This window comes from Orycteropus afer, unplaced genomic scaffold, assembly GCF_000298275.1.
Source record: "Orycteropus afer afer isolate SDZICR_OR568_19922 unplaced genomic scaffold, OryAfe1.0 scaffold00017, whole genome shotgun sequence".
Taxonomy (NCBI): Eukaryota; Metazoa; Chordata; class Mammalia; order Tubulidentata; family Orycteropodidae; genus Orycteropus; species Orycteropus afer.
Window position 1 is genome coordinate 8,646,097 of NW_006921604.1, and position 19,885 is coordinate 8,665,981.

General features: G+C 43.6%; 1 protein-coding gene across 1 annotated transcript in view; it reads left to right on the forward strand.

The window, feature by feature from the left end:
* The first annotated feature begins 15,326 nt into the window (after positions 1-15,326).
* The window catches only part of INPP4A (inositol polyphosphate-4-phosphatase type I A), a 110,472-nt gene continuing 105,913 nt past the window's right edge, over positions 15,327-19,885 (forward strand). Inside the window, exons 1-2 of the mRNA XM_042783432.1 lie at positions 15,327-15,432; positions 15,970-16,014. Of these exons, the coding sequence (XP_042639366.1) occupies positions 15,327-15,432; positions 15,970-16,014 (151 nt within the window). The remainder of the gene's footprint in view (positions 15,433-15,969; positions 16,015-19,885) is intronic.

The following is a 19,885-nucleotide window of genomic DNA, read 5'->3' on the forward strand; positions in this document are numbered from 1 at the left end:
GTCAGGGTCGCTCAGTCCGCTGCCAGACTGCAGCTCCCTGTGTCTCTTTTTTTGGTATTTTCACGCAAATTCTTCTGCTAGTTGGGGTTTAGTCCACTTTTGTATCCTTCCCTTCAAGGCTCAGGGGTCCAAGATTATCTTCTGTGTCTCTGTTAATTGGTTTCCCTTTTTCTTTGTTGAAGAGTGTCTTTGCAGTCCTTGTGCCTAGTCCGCCATCTTGCCGGAAATCCCTCGAGTCAACTCAAGTCTTGATGGATATCCAGCCTTGAGGACAGAGCAGACACCTCTTTTCCTTGGAAAGGCCGAGAGCTGGCTCTCCTACATTCTCCTGAATGGGTGGCCATGAATCAACTACTTGCAGTAGTAGTTGTGTACTCATTTTACAGATGAAGAAATTGAGGTACAGAGAGTTACTTTGTGGAAAAAGTCATACTGTGTTATAGTGGACCAGGTCTGAGGCCAATGCTGAAGCTTTTCCTAGCAACCAAGCCATTGCCTCTGGGGACCATCCTTGGTTCGTGTGTTTTTTTCCAGCAACAGTCCTTTGGCCTGATTTTTGGTTTAGAAAACTTGGTTACTGTAAATTGAGCACAAGCAAAGTGCCATGGATTCTGCAAAGTGCAGAATTCTGGTTAGAGGAGTTACAGAAGGCTGGAAATTTGGATAAAAATTTAAATAGACTGAGCCAGGGGGAAAGGGCCTTCCAGGCTCACAAATGACATGGTGGGGGGCATGTTGTGGTTGTTGTTAGGTGCTGTCAAGTTGTCTCCGACTCATAGCGACCCTATGCATAGCAGAAGGTAACACTGCCCAGTCCTGTGCCAGCCTCACAATCCTTACTATACCTGAGCCTCTCGTTTCAGCCACTGTGTCCATCCATCTCATTGAGGGCCTTCCCCTTCGTTAATCAACCCTTTACCAGGCATGATATCCTTCTCTAGGGAATGATTCCTCTTGACCATATGACCAAAGTAGGTGAGATGAAGTCTGGCCATTCTCACTTCCAGCATTCCAGCTGCACTTCTTCCAGGACAGATTTGTTAGACCTTTTAGCAGTTCATGGTATTCTTAGCATTCTTCCCCAACACTTCAACTCAAAAGCATCAACTCTTCTTTGGTCTTCCTTATTCATTGTACTGCTCTCACTTACATAAGAGGTGATTGAAAAGACCATGGCTTGGGTTAGGCGCACTTTAGTCTTCAAGGATACATCTTTGCTGTTCATACTTGAAAGAGATCTTTTGTAGCAGGTTTGCCCAATGCAGTACGTCATCTGATGTCTTGACTGCTGCTTCCATTGGTGTTGATTGTAGAAGCAAGTAACATGAAATCCTTGACAGCTTCAATTTTTTCTCCATCCATCATGAAACTGTTTATTGGACCAGTTGTGAAGATTTTCGTTTTCTTTATATTGAGGTGTTATCCAAAATGCAGACTGTAGTCTTTAATCTTCATCAGTTAGTGGTTCAAGTCATCCTCACTTTCAGCAAGCAAAGTTGTGTTATCTGCTTATCACAGATTGTTAATGAGTCTTCCCCATTCTGATGCCAAGTTCTTCATATAATCCAGCTTCTTGGATTATTTTCTCAGCATCCAAGTTGAATAAGTATGGTGAAAGGATCCAACCCTGACGCACTCTCCCTTCTAGATTTTGAACCATGCAGTGTCCCTTTGTTCTGTTCAAATGACAGCCTCCTGGTCTATGTATAGGTTCCACATGAGTACAATTAAGTGTTTTGGAATTCTAGTTCTTCTCAATGTTATCCATAACTTATTATGATCGACACAATCAAATGATTTTGCATAGTCAATAAAATACAGGTAAACATCTTTCTGGTATTCTTTGTTTTGAGCCAAGATCCATCTGACATCAGCAATGATATCCCTTGCCCAGCATCCTCTTCTGAATCCAGCTTGCACCTCTGGAAGTTCTCTGTAGATACTGTTGCAACCAGTTTTGAATTATCTTCAGTAAAAGATTTTACATGCATGTGATATTAATGATATTGCTTGATAATTTTCACATTCTGTGGGATCACCTTTCTTTGGAATGGGTACAAATATGGACCTCTTCTGGTCAGTTGGCAAGGTTGCTGTCTTCCAAATCATAGCCGATTGAGTGCCTCCAGATGTTTGTTGAAACATCTCAGTGGGTATTCCGTCAATTCCTGGAGCCTTGTTCTTTGGCAATTCCTTCAGTTCAGCTTCAACTTCTTCCTTCACCATTGGTTCTTGATCGTATGCCACCTCCTGAAATGGATGAACATTGACCAATTTTTTTTGGTAAAGTGAGTCTGTGTATTCTTTCTATCATCTTTTGATGTTTCCTGCAACAATATTTTGCCCATAGAATCTTTCAGTATTGCAACTCGAGGCTGAAATTTTTTCTTCAGTTCTTTCAGCTTGAGAAATACTGATGATTTCTTCCTTTTCGTTTTCTAACTCCAGGTCTTTGCACATTTCATTATAATAATTGGTGTTGTCTTCTGGAGCTGCATTTTGAAATCGTCTGTTCAGCTCTTTTATCTTGTCATTTCTTCCATTTGCATTAGCTACTCTCTGCTCCAGGGCAAGTTTCAGAGTCTCTTCTGACATCATTTTGTTTTTTTCTTCCTTTCTTGTCTTTTTCATGACCTCTTAGTTTCTTCATGGATGATGTTCTTGATGTCATCCCATAGTTCTTCTGGTTTTGGGTCATTGGTGTTCAGTGCATCAAATCTGTTCTTTAGATGGTCTCTAAATTCAGGAGGAATATTATCAAGGTCATATTTTGGCTCTCATGGACTTGTTTTAATTGTCTTCAACTTGAACTTGAACTTGAATATGAACAGTTGATGGTTTGTTCCACAGTCAGCTCCTGGCCTTGTTTTGGCTGAAGATATTGAACTTCTCCATTGCCTTTTTCCACAGATGTAATCAGTCTGATTCCTGTGTATTCCATCTGGTGAAGTTTATGTGTATAGCTGTCATTTATGTTGTGGAAAAAAGGTATATGCAATGAATAAGTCGTTGGTCTTGCAAAATTCTATCACGCTATCTCCAGCGTTATTTCTATCATCTAGGCCATATTTTCCAGCTACCGGTGACTCTTCTTTGTTTCCAACTTTTGCATTCCAGTCACCAGTGATAATCAACACATCTTGATGGCATGTTTGGTCAATTTCAGACTGCAGAAGTTGGTAAAAATCTTCAATTTCCTCATCTTTGGCTTTGGTGGTTGGTGCCTAAATTTAAATAATGGTAGTATTAACTGGTCTTCCTTATAGGCTATGTAAAGTTGTATGTCCACTTGGTTGGATCTGGTTGAGTGGCTGGGCAGCTGGTGGTATTTATTCCCCATGGTGAGACTGGCAATTAACTCCATGGTGGGATCTACCACAAGCAGCTAAGTAGCTGCTTTAGGGATGTGGTCTGCTTCCTGTATATAAGAAATAGCTTTGGGAACTGTCTATAGGCTATGGCACCCTTGAACCCTGCATGTAGCTGTGTCATTGTTCAGCAGCCTGCCATGCTCTGCTGACCTTGGGACTTACAGTGGATTTGAATTAATGGCTTGCTGTGTGGTTTGGTAACATTGGGACTGTGCCATTTTATTTGTCGACCTTGGGCATGTTAGCCTCAGCAGCCAGTAGCTGCCTGAATGAAGAGATGCCTCTAGCTTCAGTGGGCTGGGAGCAAGAGGCAGAGCTGAAGCCCAAGGTTGAGGGGCTTTCACACAGTCCCTAGAGCCTGGCACTTTGAACTCGGACTTACAGCCTCCTGAACTGTAAGAGAATAAACTCCTATTTGTTAAGGCCATATCCCATTTGTGGTATATATTCTTGTCAGAGTTGCACTAGGTAACGAGAACAGAATATCATATCGAGAGAGTGTGGTGCTGCTCTGACAGATACTTAAAATGTCGAAACAGGAGTGGAGTGTGTCCTTGACCCGAGACCCTGGCAGAGAGACCCCGGCATATGGCGTGAGAGACAGCAGGAGCAGGGCCAAGAGACTGGCGTGAGAGACAGCAGGAGCAGAGCCCAGAGACCAGCGTGAGAGATGGCAGTAGCAGAGCCCAGAGACCGGCATTGAACAGCAACAGCCTTACCAGCCTACAGAGGAGAAAGCACGGTGCCACTGGGTAGGCACTTTCCTGGTGGAATGGGTTGCCTTTAGGCGTTGATTGGTAGAAGAGACCGGCACAGAATGGAGTAGCAGGTTGGCTGGCCCATGGAACAAGGAAGCTGAGTGTTTTTGGGGCAGAAGATTCCTGGCAGAGTGGGTTGCCTTTGGCATTAATTGGCAGAAGTAGAGAGACCAAGGAAGCAGGAAGCAGAGCTTCCTCAGCCTCAAAGGGTAAAACCATGGCTTCTGTGGGTGGAACCACCGTGGCCTTCTACATTTCAAAGAGTTAGACCATCACCAACTTGGTTCTGGAGTGTGGGCCTGCTCGTTTGTGTGGGCCAGTGGGATGGAGCCATAGCCACTGCCCAAGAGAGAGGGGGCAGGGCTACCATACCCAAGAGTTAGAGGAACAGGGCCTGCCAAGGGGGTGAGGTCACTACTCAGAAACTAGGGGACTGGAGCCACCCAGTGAAGGACATCTATACAGATACCACCCATTGAAGGTCTGTATAGGTGCCAAGTTGGCAAGGGGTGGAATTGTGGTAGTTAAAGTGTATGTTGACTTGGTTGTGCCTGGTTGAGTGGCTGGGCAGCTGGTGGTGGTTATTCCCCATGATGAGACTGGCAATCAACTCCATGGTGGGATCTACCACAAGCAGCTGAGTAGCTGCTTGAGGGATGTTGTCTGCTTCCCGTATATAAGAAACAGGTTTGGGAATGGTCTCTAGCCTATGGCACTCTTGAACCCTGCATGTAGCTGTGTCATTGTTCAGCAGCCTGCCATGCCCTGCCAACCTTGGGACTTACAATGGACTTGAATTAATGGCCTGCTGTGTGGTTTGGTAACATCTGGACTGTGTCATTTTATTTGTTGACCTTGGGCTTGTTAGCCTCAGCAGCCAGTAGCTGCCTGAGTGAAGAGATGCCTCTGGCTTCAGTGGGCTGGGAACAAGAGGCAGAGCTGAAGCCCAAGGTCGAGGGGCTTTCACACAGTCCTAGAGCCTGGCACTTTGAACTCGGACTTACAGCCTCCAAACTGTAAGAGAATAAACTCCTGTTTGTTAAAGCATCCCATTTGTAGTATATTCCTGTCAAAGTGGCACTAGGTAACCAGAACGTAGGTGTATGGATATTATCCTGTACTTCAGGACAGATCTTGAAATATCTTTTGTGATAATGAATGCCATGCCATTCCTCTTCAATTTGTCATTCCTGGCATAGTAAATCATATGGTTGTCTGATTCAAAATGGCCAAAACTGGTCCATTTCAGCTCATTAATACCTAGGATACTGATTTTTATGCATTCCATTTCATTTTTGACTACTTCCAATTTTCCTAGATTCATACTTTGTATGTTCCATGTTCCAGTTATTAAAGGAAGTACACAGCTGTTTCTACTCATTTTGAGTCATCCCACATCAGCCAATGGAGGTTGCAGAAGCTTTACTCCATCCGTATCATGAAGGTCATGTCTACTCTGCGGAGTCAGCTCTTCCCCAGTCATATTTTGATTGCCATCCAACCTGATGGGCTCATCTTCTGGCACTATATCAGACAGGGTTTCAGGGATGTTCATAAAGTTTTCCAGTAATATATCAGTGTTTCACTGCTATTCATAAGGTTTTCACTGGGCAATTCTTTGAGAAGTGGATGGCTCCTTCCTTCTTCCGAGTCTTAGTCTGGAAGCTCCGCTGAAACCTATCCACCATGGGTAACCCTTGTGGCATTTTGCAACACCAGTGGCATAGCCTCCAGCCTCATAACACACAAAGTACCACAGGGTGACAAACTGACAGACAAGTTTGTCCCCCTTAGTTGTTCCTAACTGCTCTGCTCACTTCTTCACCTATCCAGTCCAGGCCTTAAATAAAGCCGCCCCAGAAGCCCTGAGCCATGCGCCCACTTACCTGTCTGGAGGCCCAGCCTTAAATAAAGCTGGGTGGGGGGTATAAGGCAAGGGATGTTGGGAAAAGTTAGAGGGAAGGAGTGGAACCAGCATGGTTGACAGCCCCTGTGTACAGACTTTTTACATATTATTGTGCTTAATCCTCAGCACATCCCAGTGGGTAAGGTGGTGTTAGTTCTGTTTTACAAATTGTAAAACTGAGGTTGAGAGAGGCTAAGTTGTTCATTGCACACTCACACATCAAGCCCAGGAAACCCTGGTGGTCCAGTGTGCCTGGGGCCTGGTGAGTTTGGGGCCAGAGCACAGGAAGGGATGACTGAGGCCTTCCAGTGCCCTGTCCTTAGACTCCTCCCTGATTTAGCCTCCACCCTTGCCCCTGTTCTCGGACCTCTGGCTTTTCCTACCTGAATTAAACCTGAGAGCTTTTGAGGCAGGCAGCATTCTTTGCTTTTTATGAGAGGCATATTTGACTTTGTTTTAAATCTTTCCTAGGTGTTGGTTTTTGTTTCAAACTGGGGGGTGAGGGTGGGAGAAGAAAGAAGGAAACACCTGCTGCTTCCACAATTCTCATGCATTTTAGTGTGAGAGGGTGGAGCCACCAGTGGGTGAAGAAGTGCCAAAGATGGGCAAATTAAACTACCCTTCCTCCCCATTCCATCTGAGCCTAATTCCTCCAGCTCCTGCCTCCCAGACTATATCCCTTTGCTCAGCTTTAAGTGGAAGCCCCCAACCCCCTGCCCCTTCTCTGCTTCACATCACATAGTCATTTTTTCCATTGACATTCTCTCCTTTAACCTTTCTAGGCAGTCTTTTCTTTTGTCTTATTAAAGGAAGAATGACTTTTAGTGTGTTCTCTCCCCAATAGCATATTTCTCTGTCCACAACCATCCTGTTGTTTTCTTCGCAGAAAGTTTTGTAGCTTTTCAATTTCTAAGCTGCCAAGTAGCAGCAAGCTTTCATTACATGTTTGTTTGTTCACATATAAGTCAGATTCTGACACCATTGGCTATTGTTTTGAAACAATCAGAAGCCAGACTTTCTTGGTCTTTGCCCCTGTGTGAAGGTTTCAGTGACTGACCCAGGAGCAGACTGTGAGCTGTTTTGACAAGGGCTGTGCTCACCTGCATATGGCCAAAGCTGCCTCTTCCCTGGTGTGGAGCTTTCAGTTGGTCATGCTTGTCCCCAGCCATTCCACAGATGTGCTCCCATTCCTGTTTGTTAAAGCCTTGCCCTGTCCCTGTTTCCCATCTTTGTTACCTCAGCTGCTAAAACTTTGATCCATTTAATTTGTGTTATTGGCAGCTGCACAACCAGCACCCAACCCACCCCTTGCATACCCCACTTTCCCAGGCCATGGAGTTTGTCCCCATGTGTGTCATTCTCTTTGTTGCTAGATTTCAAGGAATAAGTGCCCCTGAAGTCCCTAGAGTCCCAAGGCCCGATTTGAGTGGAACATGGGGGAGCCTCGATTACCAGCTGCCTTCAGGGACCTGTTGAACTGAGGCCAATCTCAGGTACCCAGTGGTAGAAATTGGATGACTGTTCTCTCTTGATTGGATCAGCAGCTTCAGGGGTATCTTAGAGAACCAGATCTCTTAACTTAAGGCTAGCTTACACCGTAGAACATATCTGGGCTGGTGAGATGCAAGCCAACCCCAGGGGATACTTGAAGTAGGAGAGAGACAGAAGAGGTGGTTCAGGGTATTTGAATACACCTGGAGCTAGAATTAGAGTCAGGGCAAAAGATTAATCCGGTTGACTATTTACCCAAGTGGATTTTTTTTTCCCTTGTTGTCTTTCAATTTTCAGGAGCCCAGTGGTAGTCGCTCTGCTACTCCTAAGCTCTTTTTTCATGAACTGGGCATACCTCATCCAAAGAACAAAGCATCATTCTTTCCCAAGTGTTGTGCAGTAAGTATTAACTGGTGGTTTTAATTTTTATTTTAATTAATGACTTTTTAGTGAAATTAGTATTTATTAAGTACCTGGTATGTGCCAGGCTTTAGTCAGAGTAACTAACACTAGCTGCTCTAACAAATACTCCCAGAATCTCAGTGGCTGCACTCAACTAAGGTTTATTTCTTATATAAGTCAAACCCAGTGTAGGTTGTATGTGGGGAAGAGGTCCGAGGTGGAGGGCTTTGCACCATATAATCTGAGGGACCTATTGTCCTTGTATCTAGTGACTCCACTGTACCCTGGGATCTTGGAATCATCCAATCAATACACTGCATCTATCTAGGAATCCAGGGAAGAGAGAGTTGCTACATTGCATGAGAGGTTTTACCATTGTGGTATTTAAGTTTGTGTGTCAACTTGTCTGGGCCTGGTTGAGTGGCTGGGCAGCTGGAAGTAGTATTCCCCATGATGAGACTCGTAGTCAACTCCATGGTGGAATCTACCACAAGCAGCTGAGTAGTTGCCTTAGGGATGTGGTCTGCTTCCTGTGTGTAAGGAGAAGCCTTGGGGATAGTCTAGCTTATGGCATGCTTGAACCCTGCATGTAGCCGTATCATTGTTCAGCAGCCTGCCATGCTCTGCTGACCTTGGGACTTTCAATGGACTTGAATTAATGGCCTGCTGTGTGGTTTGGTAACATTAGAACTGTGCCTTATTACTTGTCAACCTTGGGCTTGTAAGCCTCAGTAGCCAGCAGCTGTCTGAGTGAAGGAAAGCTTCTAGCTTCAGTGGGCTGGGAGCTGGAGACAGAGCTGAAGCCCAAGGTTGAGGGGCTTTCACCCAGCCCCTTTTGTTGTTGTTGTTATGTGCTGTTGAGTCGGACCCTAGAGCCTGCCATTTTGAACTCAGACTTAAAGCCTCCAAACTGTGAGAGAATAAACTCCTGTTTGTTAAGGTCATCCCATTGGTGGTATATTCTTGTCAGAGTGGCACCAGGTAACCAGAACAACCATCTACATCTAAATTGGTGCTCATCCCTCTGTGACACATTTTGTTGGCCAGCACTCAAACAGCTTGGCATAACTGGAAAGGGGCTTGAGAGGGTAATCTGTGGGTATGTCTGGGAAGAGGACACACATTGGCAAGTGCAGTTACAGTCACAGAGGTTGACAGTATGCTTACTCAGTAGGGGTACTGGGTCTGTGTTAAGACTTGAGCCAGCACCCAGGGCTATATGGAAGGAGCACTCATAAGACACAGTGTGCCAAGATAGTCTTTCCATGGTCAAATGAGAAAGTCTATTATCATGAGGTGCAGATTGGCTTAACCTGTGTCAGGGAACCTTTGTAAGGAAAGGCCATTGTGGGATGAGGTCTCTCTACAGAAAAGGCTTCAGACAGGAAGGTGATATTTGTTTCTCTTAAAAACAGAAGTAAACCAGTTGCTGTCGAGTTGATCCCATGTGTGTCAGAGTAGAGCTGTGCTTTCAGAGTTCTGACCTTTCAGAAGCAGATCACCAGGCCTGTCTTCTGAGGTGCCTCTGGGTGGGTTTGAACTGCCAACCTTTTGGCTAGTAGTCGAGCACTTAACCATTTGTGCCACCTGTCTCTCTTAGATTATTAATGATAATCAATGAGTGAGTGTGATACCTCACTAACCAATGGTTTTAACTATCCTAGGTTTGGACTTTTTGAGTGAAAATTCTTCCTCTTTTTGGCTCCTGAAGGAGGCTCTTTCTCAGTGACTGCTGACACACTGACTTACTTAAGTCTTTCATTTTACTTTCTCTCTTGTGATGTCTGTATTTGAAGACTCAACACAGTAAAGCTTCATTTGCTGCCCACAGTGGCCGTGATGGGGTGGGCTATGATGGGATGGGGAGGGTAGAGAGCAGTCCTGGTTGTGTTTGGACTTTTTGCTTTGGGCTGATTCTGATAGTTCATCCTTCATCTCCATATGACCTTGAAAAAGTCACCTGTCTGGGCTTCTGTGTCCTCATCTGAGAAACTTATTTTTAAATCAGCTTCAGAAGAACTCTAGTGTATAAAACAAGGTAAAAATGGAGTGACTGTGGCTAACTCTCCCCCATCAACTCCAGCTCAGCAAAGGCTGAGAGGTTCCTGAGCAATGTGGGGGGGTGGGATGGGGGTGGTACAGGGGTGGTGAGAGTCTGATTCCATCTAGGACAGCAGGCAAGCCTTTCCCCGAGAAGCTTCTGACAGTCACTGCCAAACCTCACTGGTCCCACGAACCTGCATGACTAATAATAGCATGCTTTCTCCATCTGCTCCTTCTCCCCTGTGCCACCATCTCCCCTGGGTCCACATGGGTGGAAGGACAGTTAGTGGAGTAGAATCTTAGGGTTTACTTTCGATTTGATGACCTGCTTCCTCTCGTCAGGAGGGGTCATGTGTCTCTCATAGAGAGAGGAAGGGAGGCAGTTTCATGACCTATTGCTTCTTTCTTTCTTCTACCCTCAAGAAAAAAGCCTGGTTCTCTAAATAACTGTCACACACACTCTTTTCTCTTTGATTTTTCTTCTTAATTCACATTGGTCTTCAAATGGGGCTGGGAGAAAGAACAAAGGCCTTGGGAATACAGGAATCCTTGGTGAATTACTTAAATTAATGAGACTAATAAGGGAAATTGAGTTCAGCTGTGCAAATTAAATTAGCTTCATATTCTGGGTCTTGATGACATAAATTGCAGATTCTAATTAAATGCCCCCAAATAACTACTAAGTGACTTCTAAGGTCTTTTTGACCTAAAAGTTTCTCTGATCTGTGAGCTCTTATCAAGTACAAAACGAGTCCACAGATATTCCCCCTTAAGCATTTCTATCCCCAGAAAGCTCATGATGTCTATAATACAAATGACCTTCTTCAGGGGAAGGGATTGGGCAGGTGGACTAGGTAGGTCCCTATGTGAGAAGAAGTGAAGTGAAGTAAGAGCAGGGTTTTGGTTGCAAAGCTGTTGAGGTCCAGATGTAGCCACTATTAAATGGTGTATCTTCACTGTCCCAGGTGAAGGAGGGTGACTGGCAACTTCACTGACAAGCTGAGTGGGGAGCAAGATGCAGTGGTAGAATATTGAGATGCCCTGGGGAATGGTTCAAGAGAGAGGAGCTCCTTACTTGCCCAGGAAGCCCCCACTGCCTCTGGCCAGCTTTTAGTGATGCCAATGGATGATAGTAAAAAAAGAAAGAAAACAGTTTCTCCATGATCATGCCTGTAAACATGACCATTGCCTTGATGGAGGCTGGTTCCCTGTGTGTTAAATCTTTTTAAGTGGCTGTAACCAGAGCTCACGTGATTTCATTCATTAAAAATACACATGATGCAGACTATTATAAACATTTTTTTCATGTGGTTGTGTACTCTTTGTTGTTGTTGTTACTAAAAGAATTCAGAGAACCTTTTACTGAGATACAAAAATCATTCATATACAGCTCAATGGATTTTCACATTGAAACCATGAGTAAATTCACTTATGAATCTGCATTCAGATTGGGAAAAAAAAAAAAGAACCCTCATGCCCTCCCCAGTCAGTACCCACACCTCAAAGATAACACTCTCTTAACTTCTAACATTATGAAGGAGTTCTGGTGGCATAGTACATAAGGCATTTGGCCACTACCCAGAAGGTCAGCGGTTCAAATCCACCAGCTGCTCCATGGAAGAAGGATGGGACCATCTCCTTTAATAAAGATGGATAGCCTTGGAAACCTAATGGGGATCACTGTGATTCAGGTTTGATTCAATGGCAGTGAGTAACTTACAACATCATAGCTTCATTTTGCATGTGCTTGAACATCATGTAGATGGAATCACCTGTTATGTGCTCTTGTGTGGCTGGCTTTTTCCCTGAGATTGTAAGATTCATCCATGTTCTTTCATCCATTTTGCTTTTGGTGGGCATTTGTGTTGTCTCTAGTTTTTGACTATTTCAAACGTTGCTGCTCTGAATGACCTTTACACATCTTTTGGTGAATATTAAGTATGTGTTTCTTTTAATTCTGAGTGACAGGGTAAGTGTAGGTTCAGCTCAAGTAGATATCACTGAACAGTTTTCCAGAGTGATTTTACTGTTTTACACATCACCAACAGTGAACCAGCCAGAGTTCCGGCTCTTCCACATCCTTGCAGGCATTTGGGATTGTCTGCCTTTCCCATTTTAGCTCTTCTAGTGGGTGTATGGGAGCTCTGGTAGCATAGTGGCTAAGGCACTTGACTACTAACCAGAAGGCTGGCAGTTCAAACCCACCAGCCACTCCTCGGAAGGAAGATGAGGCAATCTACTTCCATAGTGATACCGCCTCAGAAACCCAAGGAGGGGTCGCTACGAGACGGGTCTGACTCGATGGCACATAACAACAACAACAACAGTGGGTGTATAGTGGTATCTCATGGTTTTAACTTGCATTTCTCTGATGACTAATGAGGTTGAAGAACATCTCATGGCTTTATTGCAGTCCATTGAGCTGTACATGTTTATTGGCATTATTATAGTCATTTTTAGCAGCCATATAATTTGGGTGTTCCCGAATGCTCTTACCTGTATCTGGGTGTTTAGACTGCTTCCAAACTTTGTTGCTATAAGTAATGTTATAATAAACAACTTTGTTCAGAAGTCTTGTCCATATTCTGGATTATTGGTGAAGAAATTGTTTTTTATTGCTTACAGATTTTGATAAATAATGCCAGATTGCTTTCTGAATGCTTGTGCCACTTTAAAATTTTATTAACATTATAGAAGAGTCATGTACTAGTTTCCCTCAGGCTATCCAGCAATGAATATTTCAATAAAAACCAAACAAGCCTCTTCTGGAGGTCTAATTTAGGTGCATATAGGTGTATTTGGTGTTACTTTGATAATTATTGCTGAAAAGTTTGATCACTTTTTCAAAATCTTTACCATGTATGTTTCTTTTTTATAAATTAATGTCTTTTGTCACTTGGATATTCAGTAAGTTTGTGTGTGTGTGTGTGTGTGTGTGAAATATGGATATTTATACTGTCAGTGTTTTCCCAATCTGTTTACCATTTGTGTTGCATATATTTTTTTTTAATGTATATACCTTTTGAAGGCACCAAGCCAACAAGTCTTCACCTGGGTGACTTCTGTGTGGTTCTCCAGCCAGAACAGTGTCTCTCTGCTTAGGTGCCTAGGCTGAAGGTTCCTGAGTGCCTCTAGTGGAAGGGGTAGGAACACAGCCTGCAAGGAAATCTGAGTCTGCCTAAGGGCTGAGTGAATTGGTCTTGCTGTCCTGTGTATCCCAGACTCTGCACTTTCAAATGGTTCGTGAGCTCTATGCACTGTCCAACAGGCCCTCAACAGTGCTGGCCTGAGGGGTGTTCTGTTATACATGGAGGCACCCAGGCATGAGGCAGTGACTATGGAGTGTGCAGCCTAGGGGAAGCCCTCAGTTCTTACATATTTAATTCTCACTGTGGCCCTATGAGATGAGTACAACTGGCTCCATCTTAGAAACCAAAAAGCTTAGCTTAGAGGGGCAGCAGCTGCTTCTAAAGTTTGTAGTTTATTAGTGGAAAAACTAGGACTTGAATTCTTACCTCCTTGTTTTTCCTAAACTAGACTCTCAGCAGATCCCTCTTGGAGGGGTGGGAGGGATTAGGAATGGGCACTTTCTGTTTCTCATTCTTTGGGGTTTTGAGCGAAAGCTTTGTGCTTGAGCTAAAAAGTTGAAGTGTGGGGCTTCAGTGAGCATGGAGTAGCTCTTGGCTTCCCCACATTGAAATGATAAAGTGAGCATTTTTAGGAACTTCATGTTTGACTTGCTTGTTAAGTTTGTATTTGTCTGTTTTTAGATGATGGATTCAGATATGCTTCTATGAAGAAATGCCATGTCTCTATTGGTCCGAGAACAGACATGTCCAGTAAGTAGCTCAGAACATTAATTTAAGAGCAGGGGCAAAGGGGCTTCAGTCACAGGGATGTTGACGTTTCAGAAGACAGGATATCTCTGAATATGGGAGGTCTATGAGAGTGGTGTTTTAAACCAGGCTTATTACTCAGCCAGATTGTCTTAATAACTTCTGAAGGTTGTTTCCTTCTAGGCAGTTGACTGCTAACCAGAAGGCTGGCGGTTCAAACCCACCAGCCACTCCTTGGAAGGAAGATGGGGCAATCTACTTCCGTAGTGATACTGCCTTGGAAACCCAAGGAGGGGTCACTATGAGTTGGGTCTGACTCAATGGCACATAACAACAACAACAACATGAGAGTGGTGTTTTAAACCAGGCTTATTACTCAGCTGGATTGTCTTAATAACTTCTGAAGGTTGTTTCCTTCTAGGGACGTTAGGAGTTACAGTGCATAGGGCTGGAAAAATGCGGAACTCCCTTCTTTCTTGCTTTCTAACTTACTGCTCAGGGCAGAGTGCGAGTTCTGTGCTATAGCAGAGCGTCTGTCTGATTCAGATCACAGTGGCATGTTTGTTGCCCAGAGTCCTCTGTATACATAGCCCAGCACTTTCCACTTTAGTTCGGCATTGAAGAAAAGAAAAAAAAAAAAAGAATTACTGCCATCAAGTCTATTCCAACTCATAGCGACCCCCACTGGGTTTCCAAGACAGTAGTAAATCTTTACAGAGGTAGAATGCCTCATCTTCTTTCTGTGGAGCAGCTGGAGGATTTGAACCACCAACCTTCTGATTGGCAGTCAGATGACTTACGCAGTACACCACCAGAGCTCCTTCTTAGTTAGGCAAAGAATTAATTTATTAATCTTTAAAATTTTTATTTTACTTACCCACTTTCTGGGGGAAGAAAAGCTAGAGACTGAGGCACATATGACATTTCTATAACTACTGGAAGAAAAAAAGCACGTTGGAGGTATGTGTGCCTGTCTCTCCAATGTTCCTCCATGCTGGCTTTGCCAATGGGTGATTGATCCTTTCTTGTAGCCCTTGTTTAATCTAAGCAGAGGGAGTGGCAAATTGATGTAAAACTTTAAAGGGTCTGTGAAACTTCTAGTAACAGAAAAAGTATAACAAAGCAAACAAGGAAATCTCAAAAACCCTATTTTATGATTGTGTTTAAGCCATCATTTCAAATATGCATGTTTTCCTGGAAAAAGCGTGATTTCTTTATGAGATCCCATGGGTATACTGTGGAGTGGAGAGGAAGTAATAGAAGGGATCAAAACCAGCAGGGCTTGTATACTTGGCTCTTCACCTGACAGACCCTGGCTTCACTGCCTCTTGTCTATATTAGGTCATGGTCTCTTTCCATGAGAGCACAGTGTCTCTGGTCAGCATTTGCATGGTTTCTTACCAGAGTTTGCTCCTATTTCACAGGGCTCCTGCCACCATAGGGCTTGATGATTGCACTTCCCCAGGACTCAGCCGTGGTCTGGCCCAGGAATAAGAAGTACATCATTACCAATGACATCATGACAGCAAGAGAACACAGCCCTCGCCATGGTGCCAGGGCCCGTGCGATGCAACGGGCATCCACCATCGATGTGGCAGCGGACATGCTGGGCCTGTCTCTGGCAGGTATGGGCTCTCAGTGTGCAGGTCCCACACCGTGGCAGTGGTGGGAGCACCAGGCATACCTCCTGGACAGGCCCCTTGTGACTATCCCAGACTGGAAGGTGTTCTGATATGGCATTCTTTTGATTCACACAGAGGATGGGAAGCAGAGAAGTTAGCCTTCTTCCTGGAAATTGCTTCTGCTGGAATCTGACCACCATCAGTTTTCTAGTTGGGGTAGATACCTCTGGTATTTGTTTGCTGGTAGATAATGTGAGAACATCCACAGTGTGTGTCTGACCAGTGCCCAGGCTATGGTAAAAGCTCTCTCTAGTAGGGGTATATAGGCCTGAGGAGGAAGGACATTTGGTCTTGGGGTCTGAGACACTTAGGAATCACAAAAGCAAAGTATTTAGAAAATGAAGAAATCATTTTCTATAATAGTTTTTTTGGGGGGTGTGGTGGGGAGGAAGGTGGGGTAGAGTGTTGTTTTTGCATTCATTCTAGAATCAGGGAAAAGTTTATTAAGGATGATTTTTCTGTTATTTCTTTTCTGTCCAGGAAATATACAAGATCCTGATGAGCCCATTTTAGAATTCAGCTTAGGTAGGTATCTTTTAAAATTTTTATTTAAAGAAATATATTGCTTAAAGAAATATATTGCTTAAAAAAACCCGCTGCCCTGGCATGGGTTAGTCTAAAGAACCTGCTGGTGCTTCTACCACTGCTAAAGTGTTTCCTGGGGAGATAAAGTCATGACTCAGGTGTGAACTTCTTATTGGTGTGAAGGAACCTCAAAGGCCAGCAGGGCTCTCCTCTCCTTGGTGTGGGAACCACCCTCCTATCTGAGAGTGTGCTCCTGTCAGGCCAGCTATGGTGGGGGACGGTGAGGTGAGCTCACCCAGAGCAGAAACAGCCTCCAGGCTCCCCTCCTCTCAACCATCTGAGGAAAGGCAGGGAGGGGTGAGAAAATGGGGCTGCGGCTCAGCTTTGTCACTCTGGCTATAAGGTTTCATGTGGTTGAGCTTTGCTCTTTAACCCTTGGCTCCCTACTCCAATGGTAGCGGTACTATGGCTTACCAAGTAGGCCAGAGAGCTGAGCGGAGCCAGGCTGAGACATTTCTCCTCCAGACCTTACACTATCCAGTGTCCTTTACCTAGCCCTCATTGGTGGTCAGCATTGGTCAGGGGCTTGGCAGCTGTGTTCAGGGGTTTATGAACCCCTAATTCTGATTTATAGCAACCCACATTGGGTTTCCAAGGTGGTAAATCTTTACGTAACTAGATTGCCATGTCTTCCTTCTGCAGAGTGGCTGGTGGGTTTGAACTGCCAACCTTCTGGTTAGCCATCAAATGCCTTAGGCACTGTGCCACCAGAGTGCCTTGTGTTCATGGGTAGTGTGATATAAAAGAAACACTTCATGGAAAGTCAAATGACCTGGTTATAGTCCTGTCTGTGCCACAAACTAACTGCATGGCCTTGAGTCTTTTACTTGACCTCGCTAGACCAATTTCCTTCTGTGTTGTGTGGGGACATTGTTGTCTGTTTGAGAGGCCAATAAGATAATGGAGATAAAAAAAAAAAAAAATTAACAAATTGCAAAACCCTAGAAAGTATAAGTGCATTATTATCAAACTCTGAAAATGTTCCCATTTAAATTAAATGCTCTTAATTGAATTCAGAGGATTTCTCAAGCCCTGATCTAATGTCTGGTTCTGTAGTGATACACTGTGCTGTATACAGGCAATGGCAGGTTTGAGGGAAACAGACTTTCACTCTGCTGGGATTCCCATATACTCGCCTGCCCCTAACTCAGAAGAACTTCACTGATTTTTGCAAATTACAAAACTATCTCAAGGACTTCCAAGAGTAAACACATTTCTACCCTTATACCTTAAATCATTCTGAACATCAGGAAGAATAAGAAAAAAACACACAAACTCTAAGCAGTGAGATATTTTTGGAACCCCCATAGTGTAGCCATGGAGGAGGGAAAGCAGATGGAGGAATAGTAATTAGGAGAGAAGGGAGTGGTCACACCTACCTGTCTGTGAAGTGATGAAAGACAAAGCAGATGATTTGTTCCAAAGGCCCTGGAGGAGGTGAGGAGACCAAACAGGGGACTTACTAAAAAGTGTGAATAAGGAGGAGTTTGAGGTTCATATTCACACCATACTCCCTCAGCCCTGCAGGGGCTAGTTTATAGATTATCAGTCAAATGTGAGAGTAGAAAGACAGGTGTTTCAGCTACACAGAGTCTCAAAGAAAGTTACTTCCCCTGCATCATTTCTCTGGAAGTTAGTGGAGGATATACGCCACCCAAAAGAGAGAGTAAATAGAGAAAAAGGAAGACATGGGATCCAGGAAATGGAGTGTGCGTCTCAGGATGCCAAGTGTATGTCAAGCCTGTAGAGCAGTCATTGAAATCACAGCAGAAGTTGAAGGGGTCCAGGAAGAGTATAATCATAGAGGTCAAGGGGATGCAGATGGAACCAACATGATTGGATTGGTTTGATTGAAAGAATTTGCATTGAGAAGCATGTTATGAAACCATTGGAGAGCATAGGAAGAACGTAAAAGGAGATTCAAAGACAACAAGCTAATGAAAGCTAAAAATGATAGGAGAATCATGGTACACTACTTGGCTCATGTAGTTGTTGTTAGGTGCCATCGAGTCATCTCTGACTTATAGCAACTCTGTGCACAGCAGAACGAAACACTGCCTCGTTGTGCACCATCCTCACAACCTTTGCTATGCCTGAGCCCATCGTTGCAGCCACTGTGTCATTCCACCTTGTTGAGGGCCTTCCCCTCTTTCATCAACCCTCCACCTTACCAAACATGATATTCTTCTCCAGGGAATGGTTCCTTCTTACAACATGACCAAAGTAGGTGAGATGATGTTTGGCTTTTCTCACTTCCAAGGAACATTCTGGCTACACTTCTTCTGTACTTCTTCCAGGACAGATTTGTTAGTTCTTTATGGTACTTTCAGCATTCTTCACCAAAATGACAACTGAAAAGCATTGACTCTTCTTCGGTCTTCATTATTCAAAACCCAGCTCTCACATACATATGAGGAGACTGAAAATACCATTGCTTGTGTCAGGCGCACCTTAGTCTTCAAGGAGACATCTTTGCTCTCCAGCACTTGAAAGAGGTCTTTTACAGTAGATTTGCCCAGTGGTATACATTGTCTGATGTCTTGACTGCTGCTTCCATTGGTGTTAATTGTAGAATCAAGTATTGTGAAGTCTTTGACAACTTCATTCTTTTCTCCATTTATTGTGATGCTGCTTATAGGTACAGTTGTGAGGATTTTTGTTTTCTTTATATTGAGATGTAATCTATACTTCACACTGTAGTCTTCAGTCTTCATTAGTAAGTGCTTCAAGTCATCCTCACTTTCAGCAAGCAAAGTTGTGTAGTCAGTGTTGTTAATGATTCTTCCTCCAATCTTGATGTCACATTCTTCTTCATATAGTCCAGCTTCTCGCGTTATTTGCTCAGCATACAGATCGAATAAGTATGGTGAAAGGATATAACCGTGACACACTCCCTTCTTGATTTTAAACCATGTAGTGTCCCCTTGTTCCATTCTGACAACAGCCCCCTGGTCAAGGTACAGGTTCCTCATGAGTACAATTAAGTGTTCTGCAATTCCCATTCTTCTCAGTGTTACCCATAATTTGTTATGCTGCACACAATCAAATGCTTTTGCATAGTCAATAAAACACAAATAAACATCTTTCTGGTATTCTCTGCTTTGAGCCAAGATGCATCTGACATCAGCAATACTATCCCTCATTCCATGTCCTCTTTTGAATCCAGCTTGCATTTCTGGAAGTTCTCTGTCAATATACTGCTGCATCTGTTTTTGAATTTTCTTCAGTAAGATTTTATTTGTGTGTGATATTAATGATATTGTTTGATAATTTCCACATTCTGCGGAATCACTTGTCTTTGGAATGGGTACAAATATGGATCTCTTCCAGTTAGTTGGCCAGCTAGCTATCTTCCAGATCTCCTAGCATAGCCGAGGAGTGCCTCCAGTGTAGCACCCGTTCGTTGAAACATCTCAGTGGGTGTTCTGTCAATTCCTGGAGCCTTGTTTTTCGTCAGTTCCTTCAGTACAGCTTCTACTTCTTCCTTTAGTACCATTGGCTCTTGATCATATGCCACCTCCTGAAATGGATCAACATTGACCGATTCTTTTTGGCACAGTCACTCTGTATATTCCTTCCATCTTCCTTTTTTTTTTTAAATTTATAATAATAAAAATTTAATGTCCTTAACATTTGCACATAGTCAACACTTAAAACTGTGTAATTGTGGTGTATACTTAACATGAAATAGTGATATGTCATTTCTAAAAATTATTACTTGAAATGGGAGTTTGTCAAGCAAAGCAATGTTAACACAATTAGGTATGTTTTTAATTATTTTGGTTGAATGCTGAAACACAATGACTTAACA